Here is a 22,320-nt window from a genome sequence, read left to right on the forward strand (position 1 = left end):
CTAGTTGGCTTCCGCAGAGCCAGCCTCAGCCTTACTTGGTGCTTGGCCGTTCTGACCAGCGACGGCACCCACCTCCTTCCTCAGCCTGTCAAGCATCTTGGCGTGTATTTCTCTCCAGCCGCCTTCGCAGAGCTTCCTCACCGTACCCATCAACAGCCTGGAGCAGTTGATCTCGACGGCCTCCTCCAATTCGAGCCCGCCGGTGCTGCTGCTGCTGGCACTGCCGCCCTCGGCCTCGGTCTGGGCCTCGGTCTGGCCCTCGGCCTGAGCCTCCTTGATCGTCCACACCGTGTCCATGACGATGGACATGGGGCTGCGGATGCGCACAAAGATGCCGTCGGCCTTGTTGGTGATCTCGTACGTGCTCACGACGTTGGAGTCCCAGAGGCCGGCGGGCAGGGTGTGCACCAGGTCGGTCACCTGGTAGGCCTTGCTCTCGCCCGTGGCCTCGATGCCGTCCGGCACGGTGAGGGCCACCTCGGGCTCGGCGAGCGGCTCGAAGTGGATCATGTGCAGGTCACACTCCAGGAAGAAGTGGTGGTCCTGCAGCATGGCGATAGCCTGCTCGCGGGTGACGCCCTCTGGCAGCGTGGAGCTGTGGCATATTGTGGATGTGGTGTTGAGGACTGGAGAGAGAGAGAGAGAGGGTGAGACGAGGCCTGTCAGTACGCTTTTGCTTGAGAGGCGTGTGTGGGCGGTGGGGAGGAGGGGACGAGACTTACATGACATGGCGGGTGTATGGATGTCGCTTTGCCTGAAGAATGATTGGCAATGTAACGTCTATCTAGTCTATACGCAGCAAACACAATACTCCAAGTCTTGTGAGAAAATTAAGAGAGCTTTTTGTCTAACTGCCCTGGATACCCGGCAGCCATAGCACATTGAAGAGCACTTGACGGTGGCTGATACGGGACGTGTATCACCCCGACTCCAGGGATGCCCAGCGTCGGTCCACGGCTAGCTCGCACGGACTCGATGCAGTTTTAGTGACCCGCCCGCTGTAGTTTAGGTCCTTCTGCACCCCAAACTTGCGGGCAGGGTTCCATCGGTGGGGGCGCAACCTGCTGATTGGTCCATCTGTGCCGGCTTGCTTGTCACCCCTTTCACCTCACTTGAGAGCCTCATCGAAACACCAAAGACCTGGCCGTTTCATGTCCCGACCATGAGCCATGCCCGCCACAGCGCGATCAACTAACACTATCAAAGCGCCCCTTCTGATGGACGCAATGCCATAAGGCTCATATTTTGACGACATCAGCCCGGAAGCACCAACCGCTCACGACGACACGACACGCGCGCCACCAAGCGCCCCGGCCTCCAGGATGGCCACCCTCTCTGTCTACGGTGCCGATTTCTCGGTCACCAAGCAGAAAGCCATCGAGGATGCCAAGAAGATGCAACTGTTGGTCGTAGAGGAGAGCAAAAAGGCCGGCAAGGATGTGCCGCCCTACCGTCTCCAGGAGCTCATCGGCAAGGGAACTTTTGGTCGCGTGTACAAGGCGACCGATCTCAAGACCAACAAGCTTGTCGCTGTCAAGATGATCGACATCGAAGGGTCGGACACGCTCAGTCCGAATCCGAAATATGCAGACACGTATAGTGAGTTCCTCAAGGAGGTCAATGCCCTCAAGCTCCTCAGCGAGGGTGGTGCAAAGAACGTCAACCACGTCCTCGACGCCCTCCCCGTCGGGCACTCGATGTGGATGATCACCGAGTACTGCGCCGGCGGCAGCGTGGCGACTCTGATGAAGCCCACCGCGCCCGGCGGCCTGCAGGAGAAGTGGATCATCCCCATCCTCCGGGAGGTCGCCGAGGCCATCTACTGGGTGCACCGCCAGGGCATCATCCACCGCGACATCAAGGGCGCCAACGTCCTGGTGACCGAGGACGGCGGCGTCCAGCTCTGCGACTTTGGCGTCGCCGGCGTCATCGAGACCAAGTTTGACAAGCGATCGACTATCATCGGCACGCCCCACTGGATGGCCCCTGAGCTCTTTGACGAGTCGACTGCCTATGGCTGCGAGGTCGATATCTGGGCCTTTGGATCCATGGTCTATGAGATTGCGTCAGGCCTGCCGCCCAACGTCATGGCGGGCTTGAACATGACGCAGCTCGGCAACTATCTCAAGCAGCATACACCTCGCCTCGAGGGTGACCAGTACTCGGCCCAGCTCAAGGATCTCGTGGCGTTTTGCCTCGAGGAGGACCCCAAGAAGAGGCCGACAATCGAGCAGATCCAGCATCACCCGTACCTCTTCAACACCAGCGCTGCCTATCCCACCTCGTCACTCGCAACGCTAGTCAAGGGCTTCAAACTATGGGAATCCCAGGGCGGGAGCAGAAAGTCGCTTTTCAACATGGGCGGAGCACAAGCGCCTTCTTTCGACCTCGCATCGACCGCCTTGGCCAACGACGAGTGGAATTTCAGCACGACCATGGAGCACGACCCACGCGCCTTTGACAATTCAGACGCGCAGGCCGTCTACGATGTCTACGGTTCGCAAGTCGATCTCTCGGCCGCCGAGTATGGCGAGGTGCCCTCTCGACCCCGGGGCAAGGGGCGCAGGCGCCCGCCCCCGCAGCTGCCGGTCCTCAAGGCGCCGCTTGAGAAGGTCTTTGACCCCAACACCATATCTAATTATGAAGAAAATGCACGAGCATACTATGGAAAGCCCATGCCGCCCCCGGCTGCCTCGGACCTTCCGCTGCGCGACAACTCGATGCACGCGACGCTTCGAGAGTCCCTGATCGACCTCGATGCCTCCCTCCACGGCAGCGACCTGTCGCAGTTCGCTGACATGGAGACCATCCGTGCCGGGCCTCGCGCCTCCACCGACTATGACAACGGAGACGCTGCCGACTTGAGCAAGCCGCCGCTCAGCGATCCAGCTGACCTCAAGGATAACCGGCGCACCCAGGACTGGAAGTTCCCCTCTATGGCGCCCCCCGCTTCTGCCAACCCCGAAATGTCACGCTTCCCCTTCCACGAAGATCGTGTCATGCCCGCTGTGACCCCGGGCTCGGGCGAGCGGCCGCCACTGACGCATCATCCGACCGACCCCGTGGTCCTACCCTCTCAGACGTACGACCTGGCCGTGCCGAGAGGCCAGGATAATCGTGCCTCTATGAGCAGCCTGATCGACCTGGACGAAAGCCTGCCTGAGCCCCTGCCTGACCTGAGCAGGCCGTCGACGGCCCACTCAGACGCCGGCTCGGTGACGGGGTCTGACTTTGGAGCCGCGAATCCGTTTGACCTCGAGCGGCACTCTATAGTCTATCAAAATATCTCTTCTTCCAACCGCGAGCCGTCCATCTACGTCTCGGACGACTCTGACTTTGCCCAGCTCGGCAAGGCACCGCCCGAGGGCCTCGTGGGGCTCGGCGACCTCGCCGTGCGCGACGAGACGTCGCGTCGGCGGGCTATCGACAGCTACCTCGACGACACGGGCTTGTACTCGGGCGACGAGTACATCGACTCGGACTACCTGGCCATGCCGGACCGCGACCGCGGCAGCCGCCGTCAGCAGGCGACGGGTGCGGCGGCGGCAGCGGACGGGTCAGAGTACTCGGACGACCTCGCGGCCTCGCCGCTGCCGCCGCGACCGGACGCGCCGTCGGGCAGGGTTCTGGAGGGCCTGGCGAGCCGCGACGAGGTCAAGGACGAGCTGCAGCGCATGCTCGCGAGCTTCCAGGAGCACATCAGCTTTGCGAAGGGGCATATTTCCAGCTTGCCGGTGCGGAGTGCGGCGGGCACGGCGTTCGATCTGCAGGCGGAGGAATGATCATGTGTACACACACACAAGGGATGCTTGGTGGCAGGGAGGGAGACGGGGTTTGGGAGTCTAGCTATGCCAGGGTGGGTGGGCATGGTTTTCTGGAATAGAGGCTGCGTGAGCCAGGATGTATTTCTTTAAGAGCTAGAGCGCTGCAACATCACGTTAATGATACCAAATGATGCAATTCCCATTTCAGCTTGGAAATACCAAAACAATTGTCCTTTTACTTGAGATGAAAAACTAGTCAGCTGGGGCATTCAGTTCCTGGATGCTGCTGGGTGGGCTGAGGAGAAGCTGCGTCAACGGCGAAATTTGGCTACCATGGAATTACACCACCACTTACCAAAATTTTCTGCGTGACTCAGCAGAGATCTCAAGCTTCCACTTTCTCAACTTTGATACGCTCGACTTTCACATAAAAATCATCTGAGACTGTATTCGTCATCTGACATTCGGGATTTTCATTCCTTTCATTCCACAGGGGTTTAGCTATACTACTCACAACGGCTGCCTCGACGAACAAGTGTCTAGCATCCGCATTGGCGGGCAAGGGTGGCATCTCGGTTTTATACCGCTGGACGGCTTCTCTTCACTGCGGGCTGGGGCGGCAACGGCATCGGGCCTGCTCCTCCCGGCGCGCATCATCATCATCAGCGATGACTAGGGTACTGAGGATACGGAACGGCCAGGCGCTGGGGAGCTTCAGGAAGAGGCCGGATGGCACGGACGACATCAGCCACTGGGAGCTTCCCGCGGCGGCGGGGCCGGCGGATAGCGCCGACGTCGCCAACCTCGAGGAGGCGGCCAGGCACCTGCGGCAGACGGACGTCCCCGTGGGCTTCCCTACGGAGACGGTGTACGGCCTCGGCGCGGACGCCACGAGGAGCGCGGCCGTCAAGGGCATCTACGCGGCCAAGGGCCGGCCGTCGGACAACCCCCTCATCGTCCACGTCTGCGACCTCGAGATGCTCGCAGATGTAATGCGCGGGTTCCGCCGCGCTGGCGATGATGATGGCGATGCTGTTACTGCTGTCGGCGCAAACGGCGCATCCTCTGGCCTTACTCAAAGGGCGCCCATCGACCTACTGCCCGCCATCTACAGACCCCTCGTCGAGCGCTTCTGGCCGGGCCCGCTCACGCTGATCCTGCCGAACCCGCGGCCGTCGAGGCTGGCGCCCGAGGTCACGGCCGGCCTCGCGACGTTCGGCGCGCGCATGCCGGCCTCGCCGCTGGCGCGGTCCCTCATCAAGCTCGCCGGGGCACCCCTGGCCGCGCCCTCGGCCAACGCCTCGACCAAGCCCTCGCCCACCGCGGCGCAGCACGTCCTCGATGACCTGGACGGGCGCATCGGCGTCGTGCTCGACGGCGGTCCGTGCAGCGTCGGCGTCGAGAGCACCGTCGTCGACGGCCTGTGCGACCCGCCCGTCGTGCTGCGCCCGGGCGGCGTGAGCCTCGAGGAGCTGCGGGCGTGCCCCGGGTGGGAGGGCGTGGAGAAGGCGTACAGAGACAGGGCCGAGGACGGCAACGCAGGAAGTAGTGCGCCCAGGGCGCCCGGCATGAAGTACAAGCACTACAGCCCCAAGGCGCGGGTCGTGCTCTACGAGGCCTCCGTCCGGCCGCGCCTGGTGGCGGGCGACGTGCGCGAGGCGGCGGAGAAGGGCGCGGACGACGACGGCGACAGGCTGGCCGTGAGCCCGAGGATCGGCATCGTCCGGACGGGCAGGTGGCCCGAGGCGGCGGGCGCGAGCGGCGTGCAGCTCGAGGCCAAGCAGCGGATCAGCGAGGACGTGGCTGCCGAGGTGGCCACGGGTACGAGCGAGGAGACGCCGGCTCTGAGCTACGTCATCCGGGAGGGCGCGCTGAGCGACGCCAAGGGCCGGCAGGTGGCCGAGGTGCTCGACGTGGACCTCGGGAGCGACACGCGCGGCATCGCGCATGGCTTGTTCTCGGTCCTGCGCGAGCTGGACAGGCGGGAGGTGGACGTCATCTTCGTCGAGGGCATCCGGGACAGGGACGACATCGCCGCGGCGGTCATGAACAGGCTCCGCAAGGCGGCGTCTCAGATCATCAGATAGAAAAATAGGGGGCGCATCATGAAAAGATTTCTAGATAAGACGCAAGTACGCTTTCCTTGGGCGTTAAGTAAGGGTCTTTCGCCCACATGGCACACATTGAGCATTGTCAGTATAGAGCTTTTATTCTTTTGGTTGGTTCCCCTTTCCTTCTCTCTCGAGCATCCCTTAATAAAAGACCCGATTAACTCCATTTGCATGTGAATATGACCCCAAAGCATATAAACTCGCATCACAGCCCTTGCCTCAGCCAGTCCGTCAGCTTGGCCCTGCCCAGCTGCGCCAGGTTGTTGACGCCCTGCTCGCTGAAGGGGTCGATGCGGCGCAGGTCGACGTCCTGGGTCGGCGCTTTGCTCACCCTCTGGACGATGATGGTGGGGTCAGTCTCGAGGATGATGCCGTCGTCGACAATCTCGTCGATGGCGAGCGAGACGAGGTCGTAGTTCTCGATGATGGTGCGCTTGTCTACGGATTGTCTAGGTTTGGAGGGTCAGTATGCGTGTGTGCTCCGCGGGTGCGAAGATTTGAGCTTGGAGCATACTTGAAGAGCAGATGTAGTGAATCGCGCAGCGCCAGGATGACGTTGTAGAGCAGGACCTCGTTCTCGTCGGCACCGCCCACGACGTACATCATGACGTCCGACTCCATCTTGTACAGCACGATCCTGTTGTCGTAGAGGATGATGTCTCCCGTCTGCTTGGCCGTCTTCTCTAGCAGGCCCTTCTCGAAGGACTTTTGGGACTTGACGTCGGGGTAGGGGTTCTTGGGGGTCGGCGCAGCTGTGGTCCATGGGCGGTCAGTCTTTTTGTCTTTATGATCTTGCCATTGAGCACCCGCGGCGGGAGGACCGGAGGAGAGTGGACATACCGGAGGCGTGACCGGCACCGGTGGCCGGTTGGTGGGGTGCGGTGTAGTATTTGCTGAAGAGGCGGGAGCCGTCATCGCTGCTCAAAATGATGACGGCATTCACCGAGAATAAGGACATGCCGGGAGACATCTTGGGGGCTGTACTGGAAGGAAAATCGGGAGAGGAGGAGGAGAGTGGGTGGATGGGCCAAGGCGGGCGTAATTGTGTCGAAGCTGTATGAGAGAGTGAGTGTGGCCTTGATAGCTACCAGCAGTTGGCAGTTGGCCCTGCGATCAGGACACAGCAACGAAGTGCAGGGTGGGTCCAAGAGCCTCGTGTGGCTGAACTTCCAATTTGGGTGGGGGAGGCTTTAGCGCTGGCAGCACAGACCAATTTTCTCAATTAAAGAGAAGCTGCCGGGGGCCTAGAAAAAAAACCACTTTACGCGACCAAGACGCGCTAGAGCCACCTACAGCGCGTCCAGGGCCTGGATTTCGCGTTTCCAAGGAGGTGAGCGGAGGGGCTTGTGATTAATCAATCCCCTCCAATCCAGCACGACCGCCGTCAACACCACAATCTCCATCTTTTCCCACTTTCCCTCTCTTCACTGTCTGTCTGTTGGTCTCTCTGTTGTGTCTCTTTTCTCTATCTACACGTCCTCGGTATTCTTCACGACAGCAGTACATCAATAGCAGAGAGGATACACCACAGCACCCACCGACATCACCATGTCGTCGCCATCCAAGGGGCGATCAACCCGCAGCTCGCAGTCGGCCACTCCGAGCCGCAACCTGCGCAGTTCGCAACCTCGCAGCAGCCCTGCTCCCGGCCCCTCGACTGCTGCTGCCGCGCAGGACAATGCCTCCGTCCGAGGCACCCCCCGGACCACGAGGGCATCGCAGCTCGCCTCGAGCCCCATGTTCTTCCAGTCCTCGCCCGCCGCTGCTAACCCCAGCGGCGCCTCGTCGCCTCTCCGCCAGATGAGCAACACCCAGAGCACCAACGACCAGCCCATGGGCGGCATGCCCAGTTCGCCCTTGCGCCAGATGACAGATACACAGAGTACTGGTGACAGGACACCTCGGGCCAGCGGAGCGCTGATCGGTGGTGAGCAACCCTATCCGGCACTCAGTAGCCGTGACCCAATCTAACTATTCTATTGTTGTAGAATCCTCCCCGATTCGGTACGAGCCGTCATCGAGTCCGGGACGGCATCTGAACCCGCAGTCGGATCTGCGGAGCGAGAGCAGCGGCCTCTTTGTCGATGATCGCTCCACCTCAGCCCGTTACAGGCGAGGTGATATCCACTCTGACAGTCTCTTGCGCACCCCTCGTGCCCCGAGGCGAGTTATCCTCGACGACGCTGGCCGCGTTGTCAAGGAAGGCCCCGTCGACGGGTCCGATGCCGCCTCCTTTTCCAACAACAACCCTGACACATCCGAGGCCAGCAACCTCGGTGGCCAGAGCCAGAGCTTGATCTGGGGTACCACAGTGTCTATCGATGACACTTTTGCCGCCTTCAAGGACTTTTTGCGGAATTTCACACGCAAGTACCGCATGTGGCTCGATGGCATGACCGAGGCCGACACACAGGAGGATCCAGATGCCGAATCTCGCTCGTACTGGGAGGCCATGGAGAACATGTTGCTCCTCGGCGGCACGAGGCTCTACGTCGACGTCCGCGACCTCAAAGCCTACCCCAGGACGGTCAAACTCTGGCACCAGATCCAAGCCTACCCCCAAGAAGTCGTGCCCATCATGGATCAGTCTGTCCATGACCTCATGATGGAGCTAGCGAGGAACGAGATGTCCAAGCAGAGGACCTCACAGAGCACCGGCCCCTCGCAGCCGACCGCCTCTCAGAGCTCCGAGCCCGCCTTCCCCAGCTCTGAACGCAGTGAGGAGCCCTCGACCCCGCGGCCGGCCGCGGAGCCCCAAACCAATCTGGAGGACCAGGTCAGCGAGACGCTGTACGTCGTCCGGCCCTACGGCCTGGACAAGACGACCAACTTGCGTGACCTGAACCCGTCTGATATGGACAGGCTCATCTCCATCAAGGGCCTGGTCATCCGGACCACGCCTGTCATCCCGGATATGAAGGACGCCTTCTTCAAGTGCAGCGTCTGCAACCACTCTGTCAACGTCAGCCTGGACCGCGGCAAGATCCGGGAGCCGACAGAGTGCCCCCGGCCTCGCTGCGGCTCCAAGAACTCGATGCAGATCGTGCACAACCGCTGCTCCTTTGAGGACAAGCAGGTCATCAAGCTGCAGGAGACTCCCGACGCCGTCCCAGCGGGCCAGACGCCGCACTCGGTTTCGGTCTGCGTTTACAACGAGCTCGTGGACTTCTGCAAGGCCGGTGATCGCGTCCAGCTCACCGGAATCTTCCGCGTCAGCCCCGTCCGTGTGAACCCCCGGCAGAGGGCCGTCAAGAGCGTCCACAAGACCTATGTCGATGTTCTGCACGTGCAAAAGGTCGACAGCAAGCGCATGGGTGTCGACCCGTCTACCCTGGACCTCGAAGAGGACGAGGATTCGCAGACCCAGGCCAACACCACCGGCATGGAGGAGACCAAGAAGATCTCGCCCGAGGAGGAGGAGAAGATCAAGGCAACCGCCGCCCGGTCCGACATCTACGACCTCCTTTCGCGCTCCCTGGCCCCTTCCATCTACGAGCTCGACGATGTCAAGAAGGGCATTCTCCTCCAGCTTTTTGGTGGCACCAACAAGACCTTCCAGAAGGGCGGCAGCCCCAAGTATCGTGGCGACATCAACGTGCTCTTGTGCGGTGACCCCTCAACGTCCAAATCGCAGCTCCTGAACTACGTCCACAAGATTGCCCCTCGTGGTATTTACACCAGCGGTAAGGGTTCCTCTGCCGTCGGTCTGACGGCCTACGTTACGCGTGATCCCGAGACGAGGCAGCTCGTGCTCGAGTCCGGCGCCCTCGTCCTGTCCGATGGCGGTGTGTGCTGCATCGACGAGTTCGACAAGATGTCCGAGTCCACGCGTTCCGTGCTTCACGAAGTCATGGAGCAGCAGACCGTCTCAGTGGCCAAAGCCGGTATTATCACCACCCTGAACGCCAGGACCAGCATTCTCGCGTCGGCCAATCCCATTGGCAGTCGCTACAACCCTGACCTGCCGGTTCCGCAGAACATTGACCTGCCGCCCACGCTGCTGTCCCGTTTCGACCTGGTCTACCTCATCCTCGATCGCGTCGACGAGAAGAACGACCGCCGCTTGGCGAAGCATCTCCTATCGATGTACCTCGAGGACAACCCGCACTCTGCCAACTCGAACAACGAGGTCCTGGTAAGTGTCTTCGATCCCCCGTCACACTCATTTTCCCGTCTCTCTTGTAGCTAGACTAACACATTCCCGCAGCCTGTCGAGTTCCTCACGTCGTACATCTCGTACGCCCGCGCCAACGTCCACCCGACGCTCTCGCAGGAGGCCGGGCAGGAGCTCGTCGAGGCGTACATCGAGATGCGCAAGCTGGGCCAGGACGTGCGCGCCGCCGAGAAGCGCATCACGGCCACGACGCGGCAGCTCGAGTCCATGATCCGCCTCGCCGAGGCGCACGCCAAGATGCGCCTCGCGCCGACCGTCACGCGCGACGACGTCCGCGAGGCCAACCGCCTCATCAAGTCGGCGCTCAAGACGGCCGCCACCGACGCCCAGGGCCGCATCGACATGTCCCTGCTGACCGAGGGCACGAGCGCCGCCGAGCGCAAGCGCCGCGCCGACCTCAAGGACGCCGTGCTGCGCCTGCTCGACGACATGACGGCCGGCGGGCAGGTCGTCAAGTACGCCGAGGTCGGGCGCCGCGTGGCCGAGGGCGCGGGCGTGGCGCTCGAGCCGGCCGAGTTTGCCGAGTGCATGCGCGCGCTCGAGATGGACGGCTCCGTCACCATCAGCGGCGAGGGGGCGCGCAAGAGCGTCCGGAGGGTCACGGCCGTGGTCTAGGGATGAGTGAGTATAGGAATGAATGCATAGGGAAAGGTTTTCAATCTGGGCTAGGAGTCTGGCGAGTCTTTTGCTATTTTTGCTATTACATGCTCGATTGAGGCTGGCAGCCCCCTCCCCCCCTTCAGGGGAATGTTCCTGTTTGGTTTGGAGAGGACGACGAAAGATTAATGAGATCGGCTGAATGTATGAGTGGCACAACGTTATCTAGATCAACCAGTTTCTACCCTGTATCTGAAGACGCAATTGACTTGTCTCGCTGCATCGGTCGAGAGTTACTTGTGCAAAACATGGCTGTACCGGATTGCCCGTTCAACCCAAGGAGTAGTACATCTGCATACTTGGTATGATATCAGAAAAGGGCATTGTAAGGAGTTTAACAAATAATGAAGTATTCCGTTCGAGGCCATCATGTTGAGAGTGATAATTTAAACCAAGTTGAGGTTATACTCGGTTTACAGAATATGGCAAATCCGATTACAGTAGTGATGGTTGCGGTGGCCTGAATTTGACGATACAATTGTATTACACAATGCCCCCTGGTTGACAAAAGAAAAACGTTCTAGGTACTCAATCCAAGAAATATCGCCACGCGTGGTGTAGCGAGATTGGTATTCACAAGTATAAAACATGCTCTCTCCAATCCTTCTTCTCCCATCTTTCTGCCGCAATACGAAACAAGCCACACTCGCCACGCAGGAACACGGAACATACCCCCCGTTTACCAGATATGCCTCTGCCGGCCCTCGAACCCAAAGTTCAGCGCCACAGCGACAAACAGGGCGCCGCAGAGGATGCTGGGCCCCCAGCGGTCGTAGAACTGCGCCGAGGCCCTGCGGGTCCGGATGGCCTTGCTGCGGTACAGGTAGATGCCGACAGAGTAGAGCAGGCAGCAGATGGCGAGCAGGGTGAACACGCCGGCCACGAAAAAGGCCATGCTGTTGGGCTTGGAGCCAAAGTTGAGCAGCGTGACGGCGATGGTGCCAATGTAGATGGAGTACTCGAGCTGTGCAAAGACGTGAGACTGTTAGCAACACAAAGTTTATCGAAGCGACACACCAAAAGAAAAAACACTGGAAACTCACCCAGCCGAGGAAGGTCCTCTCAGCGGCGAAGAACACCTTGGGCTCGACACGGACCGGCACGTAGATCTTCTTGCCCTTGGGCGCCTTGAAGCGGACGGATTGGACCTCGCCGGATCCAAAGAGCATCTGCTGCCGCTCGCTGCGGGGGATGGCCGAACCGCGCGGATGGGGAACGAGGGCGGTGAGACCGGCCAACGTGCGACGAGCGGCGGAGCGCGCATGCATGGTCGTCCAAGTGGAGAAGTAGGTCCAGCCGCCTATCCTGCGGGCCTCCTCCAGTCTGTTAGAGTCGTCGCTCTCGTCGTCCGAGTCGTACAGGGGATAGGCTTCGTTCAGCTGAGCGTGCTCGAGTGTCTGGTCCTCGATATCGGTGGGGAGCGAGATGGGCGGCTGGCCGGGTCGGAGATGACGCATCCTGCGGCTGACAGCCTGGCTGCTGGACTCGCCGTTGGGCGGACTCTCGTCGTCGCCATCGTGATCCTCATCGTCTTCGTCGTCGGAGTCAAAGTCGTCATCCTCGTCCTCGGATGTGGCGGTTGTTGCCGACTGACCCGGGCGGCGGATGCCAAAGTCGTGCGATTTGGGTTTGCGGATGTCCACATCCATCTGGGGCATCCAGAATGGCAGGAGCTTGATGCGGTCGGGGAAGAGAGTGGCGGTGCCGTGGATGAACTTGGAGAACTTGGGCACAGCCTCGACCAGGTGACTGCTGATCAGCTGGCGAACCCACTCCGGAGGCTCCTGGCCCATCTGTGTCTGCAGCTTGACTTCGAGCACGGCGTAGGGGAACCTTTCGACGTCCTCGGGCGGGAGCTGGGAGAAGGGGTAGTCGACGCCGATGTCCATGCGCCTCCAGTTATCACCCGAGCGCTTCCGGCCGTCCAGGTTATCCTCGCGGACCATGGTCAGCTCGGTGTCAAGAGAAATGCGCACGCGCGCGTCACCGGGGAGCTGGAATGCCGTTCGGTTGTAGAAGGAACGGCAGACTGGCTTGTAGCCCTTTTTGAGGACGGAGTACTGGATCTCCTTGGCGAGCCTCTCGTCTTCGGCGATGGCCTTGGCCGACTTCTTGCCCTCCTTACGGGCCTTCTCAAAAATGGCAGCAGGCAGAAGCTCGCCCTTCATGTAGGCATTGACATTCTTCTCCTTGAGCGAAAAACGAGCCTTGACCGACTTCTCGCCCGTCCAATCCTCCCGATGGGTCTTGCGCTCGACAAAGATGGTCTCGCTGCGCATGCCACCGTACCAACGCAGGCGGATGGCCTCGGCACCCTCGGTCTTCTTCAGGCGCCCCTCGTAGAGCTCCCACGTGTCCGGGTTGTCGTAGTAGATGGAGGTGATGGCCGAGTCCTGCTGCTCAAACTCCTTGCTGGCGTTGAAGACGAGCACGGGCAGGTGCTTCAGGATGATCAACTTGAGCTCCGTGACATTATCCGGGTGCACCCAGTACTTTGTCGTGTGGCGCACAAAGTTGGCCTGGCTGCCGCCGGCAGCGCTGTCGCCCTTGACCGGGTTTCCTCGCGTGCGGACCAGATCGTAGAGATTGGACAGCTTGACGACGGAGGCGTCATAGTTTTCCTTGTAGAAGGGCTTCGCCTTGAGGCGGGTGTTGAAGACGGGCTTGAGGAGCCAGCCAGTCATCTTGTCGTGCTTCTTGATGATCTTGTAGAAGCCGGTGTAGTTGACCTGGACAAACTTGGCTAGGTCATGGACGTCGGCAATGATGTCGCTGAGATCCTCCTCGAGGAGCATAAACTCCTCCTCGCTGGGGCCGGGGTCGGTACCCCTCTCCTGGAGGCGGCCGACCACATCCTTGACATCGCGTTCGCTGACGGCAATGCGCCTCTGGATCTCAATGGCCTTGACCTGCTGCTTCTGGTGGACTTTCTCGAGCTCGGCCTCGAGCTTGGAGACGAAGCGGGCCTCGTCGTCCTCGGTCCATTCGCGCTTGGTCCCTCTGCTGGTGGTGCTCTCGGAGCGGCCCTTGGCTCCTGCAGAGGCGGACTGATCTATGGCAGGGCCCGTGGCCGACTTGAGGTCGGTCTTGAGCGAGTCATAGTCAATGTAGTACCATTGGTAGTCGCGGATGATGCTCGAACGGAGCTGCTCGCCAAACTTCATGACGACGGTTCCGGGACGGGCTCTGGCGGTGCGACGGGAGTGCCTCCTAGAGTGCCAAGTCCGCTTTCGTGTCTTGAGGTCCTCAACGATGAGCATGGGGGTGCGAGAACGTGGAGAGAGAGAAGGGAGGAACAAGAGGGGAGGGAGGATGATGTCGCGCGTAAAGATAAAGAAACGCGGGAGAGGGAAACGAGAGAAAAAAAGATCAATATGCGGCTAAGAGGCTCTGGTCAAGGATGGCAGCTGATGGTGGGTGTGTGTGTGGTGTGGTGTGGTGGGAAGAGAGGACGGGGAAAGCAGCAGGGGCTGAACGGAAGGGTCTTCCCGTGTACAAGTAGATACATACCTTGAGTGTGGTGTGTGTGTCCCGGAGCTGTATGGTTTAGACCCTGTCCAGGAGGGGATGAGCGTGTGTCTCTCTGTCTTGCTTGTTCCGAGGCTCTGGCACGCGGTGGCTTGAAGTGATGCTATGCTGGTGGTGGTGGAGCCCAGCTCTGCCAAACCATGAGACTTGGCAGTTCTGTATGTGCTTCTTTCTCTGCTCCTTCTTCCTCGGATATGTGAGGGTATTCCGCGAGAAGCAAAGACGCAAGACAGCAAGTGAAGAATGAATCGTCTGTTCCTTTGCTCTGTCCGAGTCAAACTCTCCTGGCGACAAGGCATGTCGTGGAGCGAAGCTTTGGCTCTGGGCGGCACTACTTGCAATGATGAAGGCGGGCCCCGCTTGGGTGATGCCCACGTTTTCCATTCTGGCGTCTGATTCGCCAATGGCTCTCACGTCTCGTCTGTGTGTTCGGCTCTAGCGACACCAGCGAGATGTTTTAGTGGGCTTGAGCTGCGCTACAGCCGGCATAATCGTCGCTAGAGGGCCCTGAACCGCCTGGGGCGGGGTGTCGTCCTAGCATCCTAGCGGCAAGCTGAGCTTCGGCCAGACCACATGCTTGTCCATCAGTTCTAAAAATTTACTAGACACAAAAAAAAAAGAAGTGGGATAATGTTTGTCTACGCGCGACAGAGGCAGGCAGCTCGTTGCATGCTACGTTTCTGATAGGTGAACTGCTGCTCTTCTTTTTCCCTTTTCGAGCTTCTTACCTAATCATATCTCCGTCCCGTACTCTTTCCGCTCCTTCATTTCGAGCAGTAGCAAAAGCTGCCCCTCCCAAAGAGAAGAGCATGGCGTCCTCCGACCCCGCCTCCGACTCTCTCGAGTCCCGTATCTCGGCCTCGTGCCCCGCCGACACCCGCCGGATCCTCGAGGCCGCCTGGCACCACGACACAGCCGCCCTCAAGACCCTGCTCGACGTCCCCGGCAAGGCGAGCTGCCAGGACCCCAAGACGGGCGAGACGCCGCTGCACGCCGCCATCCGCGCCTGTGGTCATGCTGCCCCCGAGCCCGAGTCTGGCAGTATTGACAACACCGCCGCGGCCAAGGACACAGTCTACAAGCTCTTCCTATACGGCGCGATATGGAACGACGTCGACGACCGCAACGAGACGCCCGGCTGCCTTGCCCACCGCCTGGGCCAGAGGGAGCTGTACTCGCTCTGCGTCGACGCCGGCGTGCGGGCCGAGATGCTCTTCGGCCTGATGGAGGGGTACGAGGAACTCTCGAGCGGGTCTGACGAAGAAGACGAAGATATGGATGGTGATGATGCCGGAGAAGCGGGCGAGGAGGAACACCACGCGAATGGTGCCGACGACGGCGACGAGGCGCCGGAGCTCGTCAACGTCGAAGAAGACACAGGGGCGACCGCCGATGCAGTTGTAGAGGAGGAGCCCGAGCGCTTCGTCCCGCCCAAGACGGCCGCCGACGACGAGGTCAAGAGCGAGACGTACCTGCGCTCCAAGCTCACCTACTCGGAGGGCAAGCTCGTCGACGACGAAGGGAACGGCGTCATGATGGCCTGGGAGACCGACATCATGCAGCGCAGCGTCGACGCCCTCCTCGGCCCCGACAAGCAGCCCGGCAAGCGCGTCCTCAACGTCGGCTTCGGCATGGGCATCGTCGACACCATGTTCCGCGCCACCGCGCCGGCGCGGCACCACATCATCGAGGCCCACCCGGAGGTCCTGGCGCGCATAGCCCGCCCAGAGTCCACCTTTGCTGCCGCCGACTGGGAGGGCTCCGGCCCCGGCGAGGGCGAGGGCGAGGGCGAGGGCGGCGCGTACAAGGTGCACGCGGGCAGGTGGCAGGAGGTCGTCCCCGGCCTGCTCGAGCGCGGCGAGGTGTACGACGCCATCTACTTTGACACCTTTGGCGAGGACTACAGCCAGCTGCGCCTCTTCTTCACCGAGTTCGTGCCCGCGCTGCTCGACGAGCGGGGCACCTTCAGCTTCTTCAACGGCCTCGGCGCCGACCGCCAGATCTGCTACGACGTCTACACCAAGGTGGTCGAGATGCACCTCGCCGACGCCGGCCTGGACGTGGACTGGAAGGAGGTCGGCGTCGACATGCAGCAGCTGCACGAGGCCGGCAAGGGCGAGTGGGAGGGCGTCAAGCGCCGGTATTGGACCCTCGACAGTAAGTCACACTGCATCGTCGCTGTCATCACGAGTCACCACTGGGACGCACCATGTTACTAACTTGCGAACTAGGTTATCGACTGCCCGTGTGTACATTGCTTGGCTGAAGAGCGAGAGAGAGAGAGAGAGACAGAGAGAGAGAGAGAATCCTGCTAGATATTTCTGCATACTCGCCCTTCCCGAATGTTGAAATCCGAGCCAGTTGAACCACCCCCTCAGAAGGAAAAGAAAAAGCAACCTTTGCCGAGTGACAAAAACAACGCCTCAGTTACGACGCCCGAGAAAAAGAATTCCCGGAAACCTATTTGAAGTTCTCGGGGTGCAGGATGCCGTGCATGTTGCCCTGCTTGACGCGCTTGAGGGTGAGCGCGGCGATGAGGGCAGCTCCGACACCACTACCGTCTTCGGCGGCCAGGATCTCGATCGGGTCCTCCTCCTTCTTGCTCTTCTTCTCGGGCCAGTCGAGGATCTCGCGCAGGGCCTGGGCGCCGCGGGCCTTGAAGTGCGGGTACTTGTTGAAGACGGAGCCGTCGGCGCCGACGTGGCAGCTCTCGTAGCCCTTCTTCTTGCAGATGGCGGCGACGCCGCAGGCCGACAGGCGGGCCGCGCGCGTGCCGATGAGCTCGGCCGTCTTGCGGATGAGCTCGAGCTCGGGCAGGTTGGGGCTGACGCCCAGCTTGTGCTGGAACAGGTCAAACGTCTCCTGCAGGTTCTCAAAGGGGTCACTTTGTGTGTGTGAGACACGTGTTAGCAATGCGAGGAGCTCTTAGACCACGGAAACTCAGGGGTAGGATAGGGCGGGCTTACTCCTCAATGGCAGAGAGGAAGGACGAATCCAGCGAGTACGGCTTACGGAGCCGCTCGATGTCCTGGCCCTCGAAGATGTGGGTCTCGTGGTTGTCGTGCAGGTCGACCATGATCAGGCGGAAGATCTCACCGAGGTACAGGCCGGCAATCATCTTCTCAAAGGCCTGCTGGCCCGGACGCGGCGAGTCCTTGTCGATGATAATGTCGTAGGGGGTACGCGGCAGGACCTTGTGCTCGTTGTCGAACGCGCCCCACTCGCAGTTGATGGCCATGGGGGTGTCGGGGGGCAGGTTCATGTGGGCCAGCTTGGGGATGGAACCACAGTCCTCCATGTAGGCGGCGTTGCAGCCGGTGCCAAAGATGCAGCCAATTTTCATCTTGGTGTCAGTGTAGGCCGAGGCGATCAGGGTACCGGTGGTATCGTTGATCAAGGCCGAGAGCTTGATGGGAACACCCTGTAGAATGTAGTCAGCAGGGGAGTTCGTTCCAGGGCGCATAGGAGTCAAGGAAGAAATGCTACGTACACGGCGCTTCAGGGCCTCTTCAAACATGGGCACGACGTTCTTACCCTCGACGCCCGCGATGTCAAAGCCCTTGGTCCAGCGCTGCAGAATGCCCTCGTCGATGTAGTTCTGAGTCGCGGGGTAGGAAAAGGTAAAACCGAGAGGCAGTTTCTCGGGGTGGTTGGCCTCGCCGTGGTGCGTCTCAATGAACTGGTGGAGACAGTCTGCGATGTACTCCCAGAGCTCCTCAGAATCGCCTGTCTTGAGCTCCTCAGGCATGCGGTACTTGGACTGGATGATGTCAAACTCGGATTTCTGGTCGGTCAGGGTGATCTCGCAGACACGAAGGTTGGTGCCACCCATGTCAAGGGCGAGAAAAGTGCCAGTCTCGTAGCCATCCGGGAACGACATGACCCACGTCGGGTTCATAGGCTACGTATGCGCCAGTTAATAGAGTTGATAGATGGTGTGGAATGAATGAAACCTGGAACTCACGATGCTACCTCCCTCCACGCTGAGACCCTTCTCGAGCTCCTTGACGAAGTGGTCGGTGATTTGCTTGAGCTTGGCTGAGTCGACGGTGAGCAGGCGCTCCAGCTGCTCAATCTCCTTGAGGAGATCCTTGGGGACATCTGCCAGGGAGCCTGTCATGATACAGTTAGCATATTGCGCCTAGCAGCAGCGATGCCTGAAGGGCTTGCCCATTTTGGTGTGATCGTGATGGTGGTATGCGTGTTGATAGTTGTGAGAGTGGAAGCCAGACGGAAGCTGGTCATAAAAGGACGAGAAAGTCATGGCTAAACAAAGACGCGTCGCTAAGACTAGACAGGCGTTTTTTTCTCTCTGTTCTCTTTTGTTTTCTTTTTGGTGTTGCTCACTCGGGTTTCACAGTCAATTCACCTGACGCTCACTTGAGCTTCTCTGCCAGTAAATCCCACAAGACTCTGTCACTGCAAGATATACAAACAGCCGACAATTGCTCAAGAGCCGCAAATCACACTAGGTTTGCAGAGCTTCAAGTCTACGGTTGATAAGTCTTTATGAGGAGCCACCACCTCTTTGCTTTGAGGAGAGAGATGGGATGTGATGATGCGGAAATCCACGGAAGGAAAACGGCCAGCATCCCACCCCCCAGCCGGCTTACAGCCTTGGCTATCCAAGAGCCGAGTGCTCAGGGAGGGTGGCACATGCATGAACGTCTCACTATCACGACTGGCTGGAAAGTGCAGAAGTGTTGAGCGACACTAGTCTCTCGAACGTGATTGATGCGACTTGAGAGAGTGTGTGTGCGTCTATGTGTGGCCCCGGGAGGAGGAGCTTATGGGATTCGTGCGACGAAAAGGTGCAGCCCATGCAGACAAGGCCAGTATCGGCACCACAAGGCGCGTGCCTTGGAACACATTTTGAAGAAGCAATGAAAAGCAATCGCATTGATGATGGTGTCAGGGCATGACCACATACCTGTGCCCTTGCGTGAAGGCGGCTTCTTGGGGCCTAGTCCGACCATTGTTGCTAGATGATGGGATTTCCAAGCACACAGAGGGCTACCAAGTCAGAACAGGATTATCTGTTCGACACGGTTGATATCCAAAGATTATGGGTGAGCTGTGGGAGTAAGAGATATTGCCAGAGGACAAAGCTGATATCTGGCGGCTTGGAGGTTTGGGTGAAGGTCAGAGGCCGGCCGGATGATCTGGGCAACAAAGTCGGTGACAAGGGATCCAAGAAGTCTGGACCGACCAGGTGCAGTCGAGTATTGCTGTATTAGTGTGGGGGGGCCCAGTAGGACGCAGTGTGGGATTCGCCAGGGCGGTAAGGCGAGAAGAGAGAATGAAAGGATGACACAGGACTGGCCAAGATGGACATGCAAGAGACGAAGTTGAGTGACCAGAGAAGGCAATTGACCATGCAGCTCTGAGTGGGTCCCACAGCCCAAGATATCTCGAGTCAAAAAAAAACAGAGCACAGCTGTTAGTGGCTCTGGCATGATGTGATCCAGACTTCAGACTTGGGAGCTTAGGGCAACACTTTCATCGTTGGCTTATCAAAGATCCAGAACACATTCTAGCACGAGAACATCCATAAGATAGACTTGTTTATATCTTTCTAAGTCACCTTATTGGAGACTCAGGGAGCCCATCTTTGCTTGGAGGGGAGCTCTAACAGAGGTACCATCCATCAGGTCGTAGCTTGGGTAGCTGTTGAACAGCTTTTCCTCAACAGAGCTATGACGAAGTTGGGTCTGGAATGAGGGGCACAAGAGCATCCATGAATGGCAATATTAGCAATGGATTTGATTAATGTCTGGCGGTACCTCATCGGGTGGGTTGAGCTCAGACCACCACCTCAGACAGATGAAGGCACCTTAGGTACCTATCCCTTCTGGGCTAGCCCGGGCGACAGGGGTTCGCGACAGGGACAGGACAGGCGGGCGGGAGCGCATCCAGCAACGTATTTCGTAAGCTTTTTGATGCAAGCTGTCTTGTCCACAGTCCACCAAGACAAGAAGAGCACCCGCAGATGGATTGAACGATCCCCAGTCTCAACCCGAGAGTCTGCCCGCACCCCATCGACGCCAATTCCCTTTCTCTCAGTCCGAGCCACCGAGAAGACCTTCTATTTATGAAAGGAGCCCTCCCCCTCTCGGGATTCTTTTCAAGATGAGGACCTCCGCGCTCTTCCCGGCCCTGCTGTCCTTGGTCTCCCTCGTCTCGCCCACCAGAGCTGCCGCCGCTGACGACGCATCGCAAGCCAAGCTGCCTGCCACTTTCAAGCCGGCCCAGGTCTTCAAGAACGCCAACCTCGTCCATGTCATCTCTCTGGAGAGGAACTATGTCAAGGAATCGATCAACGTGCTCATCGAGAACATCGACTCGAAGCCCCAAGATGAATACTACCTGCCCTTTACTGCGGACCAGATGTCCCGCCTCGGCGGGCTCGAGGTGAAGGACCGCAAGGATGCCAATGCTGGTCCATTCGGCGTCGAGGCTGTAGAATTCGACCCTGAGAGGTGCGAGCGACTTTCCCTGCTCACTGATTGCCTGCCCTAGCTGACCTGCTCCTCCCCCGTCTACAGCGACATCCAGTACTACCGCATCCGCCTTCCCGCTCCCCTCAAAGCCGGCGGCCAGCAGACGCTAGGCATCTCATACTACTACCTGCGCGCCTACTCTCCCCTACCCGCCTCCATCGCCCAGGACGAATCACAATTCCTCGCCTACTCCTTCTCGGCGTACTGCCAGTCCGTATACGACACAACCAAGCAAAAGACCGAGGTCAAGTTCTCCTCTGGCAACATCCCCGACTACACAAAGCTCCCCGGCTTCGGTGACGCCAAGGGGTTCCCGCAGAAGCAGGGCTCCAAGCTCATCTACGGCCCCTTTGACCACAAGCCCGCCGGCGCCGCCCAACCCGTGCAGGTGCGCTTCGAGTTCACCAAGCCCGTGAGCCACGTCGCCCTGCTCGAGAGGGACGTCGAGGTCAGCCATTGGGGCGGCAACGTCGCCTTTGAGGAGCGCTACGAGCTGTACCACCGCGGCGCCAACCTGTCGTCTCTCTTCAACCGCGTCAAGTGGGCTCAGCAGGCCTACTACAACCCCCCGTCCTCGGCGCTCAAGGAGTTGCGCTTCCCCCTGCGGGTCGGCAGCGCCGATGCCTACTATACCGATGCAATTGGCAACGTGTCGACATCCCGCTTCCGGAGCAACAAGCGCGAGGCTCTGCTCGAGATCAAGCCTCGCTACCCCGTGTTTGGCGGCTGGAAGTACCCCTTCACCATTGGCTGGAACTCGGACGCCAAGAACTTCCTCCGCAGGGTGTCGGGCAACAGTTACGTTCTCAACATCCCCTTCCTCGAGGGCCCCAAGCAGAACGAGGGTATCGAGTACGAGCAGGTCCGCGTGCAGGTCCTATTGCCTGAGGGCGCTGAGTAAGTCGAAATACTCTCTTTTCTCTTCCCTTTTGCCTTTATGGCTGTTCACCGTATGCTAACCGGAATGCTCTCATCGTAGGAATGTCAAGTTTTATACGTCGATCCCTTCGTCCTCGATCACCGAGGCGACCATTGGGGTCCGCAACACCTACCTCGACACCGCGGGGCGGACATCCGTCACCCTCAAGGCGCGCAACCTAGTGGATGAGGTCCGAGACCGGGAGCTCATCATCACCTACGACTATTCATTGATGGCCAGCCTGCGCAAGCCTATCCTCGTGTTCACGAGCACGATCGGGGTTCTGGTTGCGGCCTGGCTCATCGGGGGAGTGAACGTCCAGTTTTCATCAAGGAAATGAAGAAATGAACAGACGAAAACACTGTAGAGACATGGTGTCTTCTTTTCATAATTGTTTGCTGTACCATAGACTTTAGGAGGCCAAAAGTAAGGCTGACGAAGCCACCTTTCATGATCTACGTTGAGCCCGAGAAACACATGCGTGCTCTTTGGACCCGTTTTGACTTTTGCCGGCCTCCTTGGCGAACGATGCAAACTGCATAGAGGGAGCAAGCTATACCAGACACTTTTGAGGACAGAGGTTACATTGGCCGTATCGCGTTGCGTGCCCAGTTGAACAAGTTTAGATGGATATATGCAAGTGAAGCAGGATTCGCACCAAGGGCCC

At 59.4% G+C, this 22,320-nt stretch overlaps 9 protein-coding genes across 9 annotated transcripts; 5 read left to right on the forward strand and 4 right to left on the reverse strand.

Moving 5' to 3' along the window:
• Window positions 1-729, reverse strand: E0L32_003726 (uncharacterized protein; the record flags this gene model as incomplete). The annotated part of the gene is made up of 1 exon (XM_031138058.1): window positions 1-729. One exon carries the CDS (start codon window positions 727-729, stop codon window positions 1-3), a length of 729 nt encoding a protein of 242 aa, XP_030998143.1.
• Window positions 730-1,322: 593 nt separating this feature from the next.
• Window positions 1,323-3,782, forward strand: E0L32_003727 (uncharacterized protein; the record flags this gene model as incomplete). Its single annotated transcript, XM_031138059.1, has 1 exon — window positions 1,323-3,782. The coding sequence occupies one exon, from the start codon at window positions 1,323-1,325 to the stop codon at window positions 3,780-3,782; it is 2,460 nt and encodes an 819-aa protein (XP_030998144.1).
• Window positions 3,783-4,432: 650 nt separating this feature from the next.
• Window positions 4,433-5,851, forward strand: E0L32_003728 (uncharacterized protein; the record flags this gene model as incomplete). The annotated part of the gene is made up of 1 exon (XM_031138060.1): window positions 4,433-5,851. The coding sequence occupies one exon, from the start codon at window positions 4,433-4,435 to the stop codon at window positions 5,849-5,851; it is 1,419 nt and encodes a 472-aa protein (XP_030998145.1).
• Window positions 5,852-6,080: 229 nt separating this feature from the next.
• Window positions 6,081-6,845, reverse strand: E0L32_003729 (uncharacterized protein; the record flags this gene model as incomplete). The annotated part of the gene is made up of 3 exons (XM_031138061.1): window positions 6,081-6,324; window positions 6,390-6,627; window positions 6,716-6,845. The coding sequence occupies 3 exons, from the start codon at window positions 6,843-6,845 to the stop codon at window positions 6,081-6,083; spliced, it is 612 nt and encodes a 203-aa protein (XP_030998146.1).
• A 578-nt stretch (window positions 6,846-7,423) lies between these two features.
• Window positions 7,424-10,664, forward strand: E0L32_003730 (uncharacterized protein; the record flags this gene model as incomplete). The annotated part of the gene is made up of 3 exons (XM_031138063.1): window positions 7,424-7,802; window positions 7,864-10,010; window positions 10,083-10,664. 3 exons carry the CDS (start codon window positions 7,424-7,426, stop codon window positions 10,662-10,664), a joined length of 3,108 nt encoding a protein of 1,035 aa, XP_030998147.1.
• Window positions 10,665-11,385: 721 nt separating this feature from the next.
• E0L32_003731 (uncharacterized protein) lies at window positions 11,386-13,966 on the reverse strand (the record flags this gene model as incomplete). Its single annotated transcript, XM_031138064.1, has 2 exons — window positions 11,386-11,688; window positions 11,750-13,966. The coding sequence occupies 2 exons, from the start codon at window positions 13,964-13,966 to the stop codon at window positions 11,386-11,388; spliced, it is 2,520 nt and encodes an 839-aa protein (XP_030998148.1).
• Window positions 13,967-15,043: 1,077 nt separating this feature from the next.
• On the forward strand, window positions 15,044-16,453 carry E0L32_003732 (uncharacterized protein; the record flags this gene model as incomplete). Its single annotated transcript, XM_031138065.1, has 1 exon — window positions 15,044-16,453. The coding sequence occupies one exon, from the start codon at window positions 15,044-15,046 to the stop codon at window positions 16,451-16,453; it is 1,410 nt and encodes a 469-aa protein (XP_030998149.1).
• A 241-nt stretch (window positions 16,454-16,694) lies between these two features.
• Window positions 16,695-19,210, reverse strand: E0L32_003733 (uncharacterized protein; the record flags this gene model as incomplete). The annotated part of the gene is made up of 5 exons (XM_031138066.1): window positions 16,695-17,118; window positions 17,201-17,655; window positions 17,725-18,135; window positions 18,199-18,347; window positions 19,165-19,210. The coding sequence occupies 5 exons, from the start codon at window positions 19,208-19,210 to the stop codon at window positions 16,695-16,697; spliced, it is 1,485 nt and encodes a 494-aa protein (XP_030998150.1).
• Window positions 19,211-20,363: 1,153 nt separating this feature from the next.
• E0L32_003734 (uncharacterized protein) lies at window positions 20,364-21,993 on the forward strand (the record flags this gene model as incomplete). Its single annotated transcript, XM_031138067.1, has 3 exons — window positions 20,364-20,713; window positions 20,780-21,631; window positions 21,714-21,993. The coding sequence occupies 3 exons, from the start codon at window positions 20,364-20,366 to the stop codon at window positions 21,991-21,993; spliced, it is 1,482 nt and encodes a 493-aa protein (XP_030998151.1).
• Window positions 21,994-22,320: the final 327 nt, after the last annotated feature.

Source organism: Thyridium curvatum, assembly GCF_004353045.1.
Source record: "Thyridium curvatum strain D216 chromosome Unknown NODE_17_length_530222_cov_84.051745, whole genome shotgun sequence".
Taxonomy (NCBI): domain Eukaryota; kingdom Fungi; phylum Ascomycota; class Sordariomycetes; order Thyridiales; family Thyridiaceae; genus Thyridium; species Thyridium curvatum.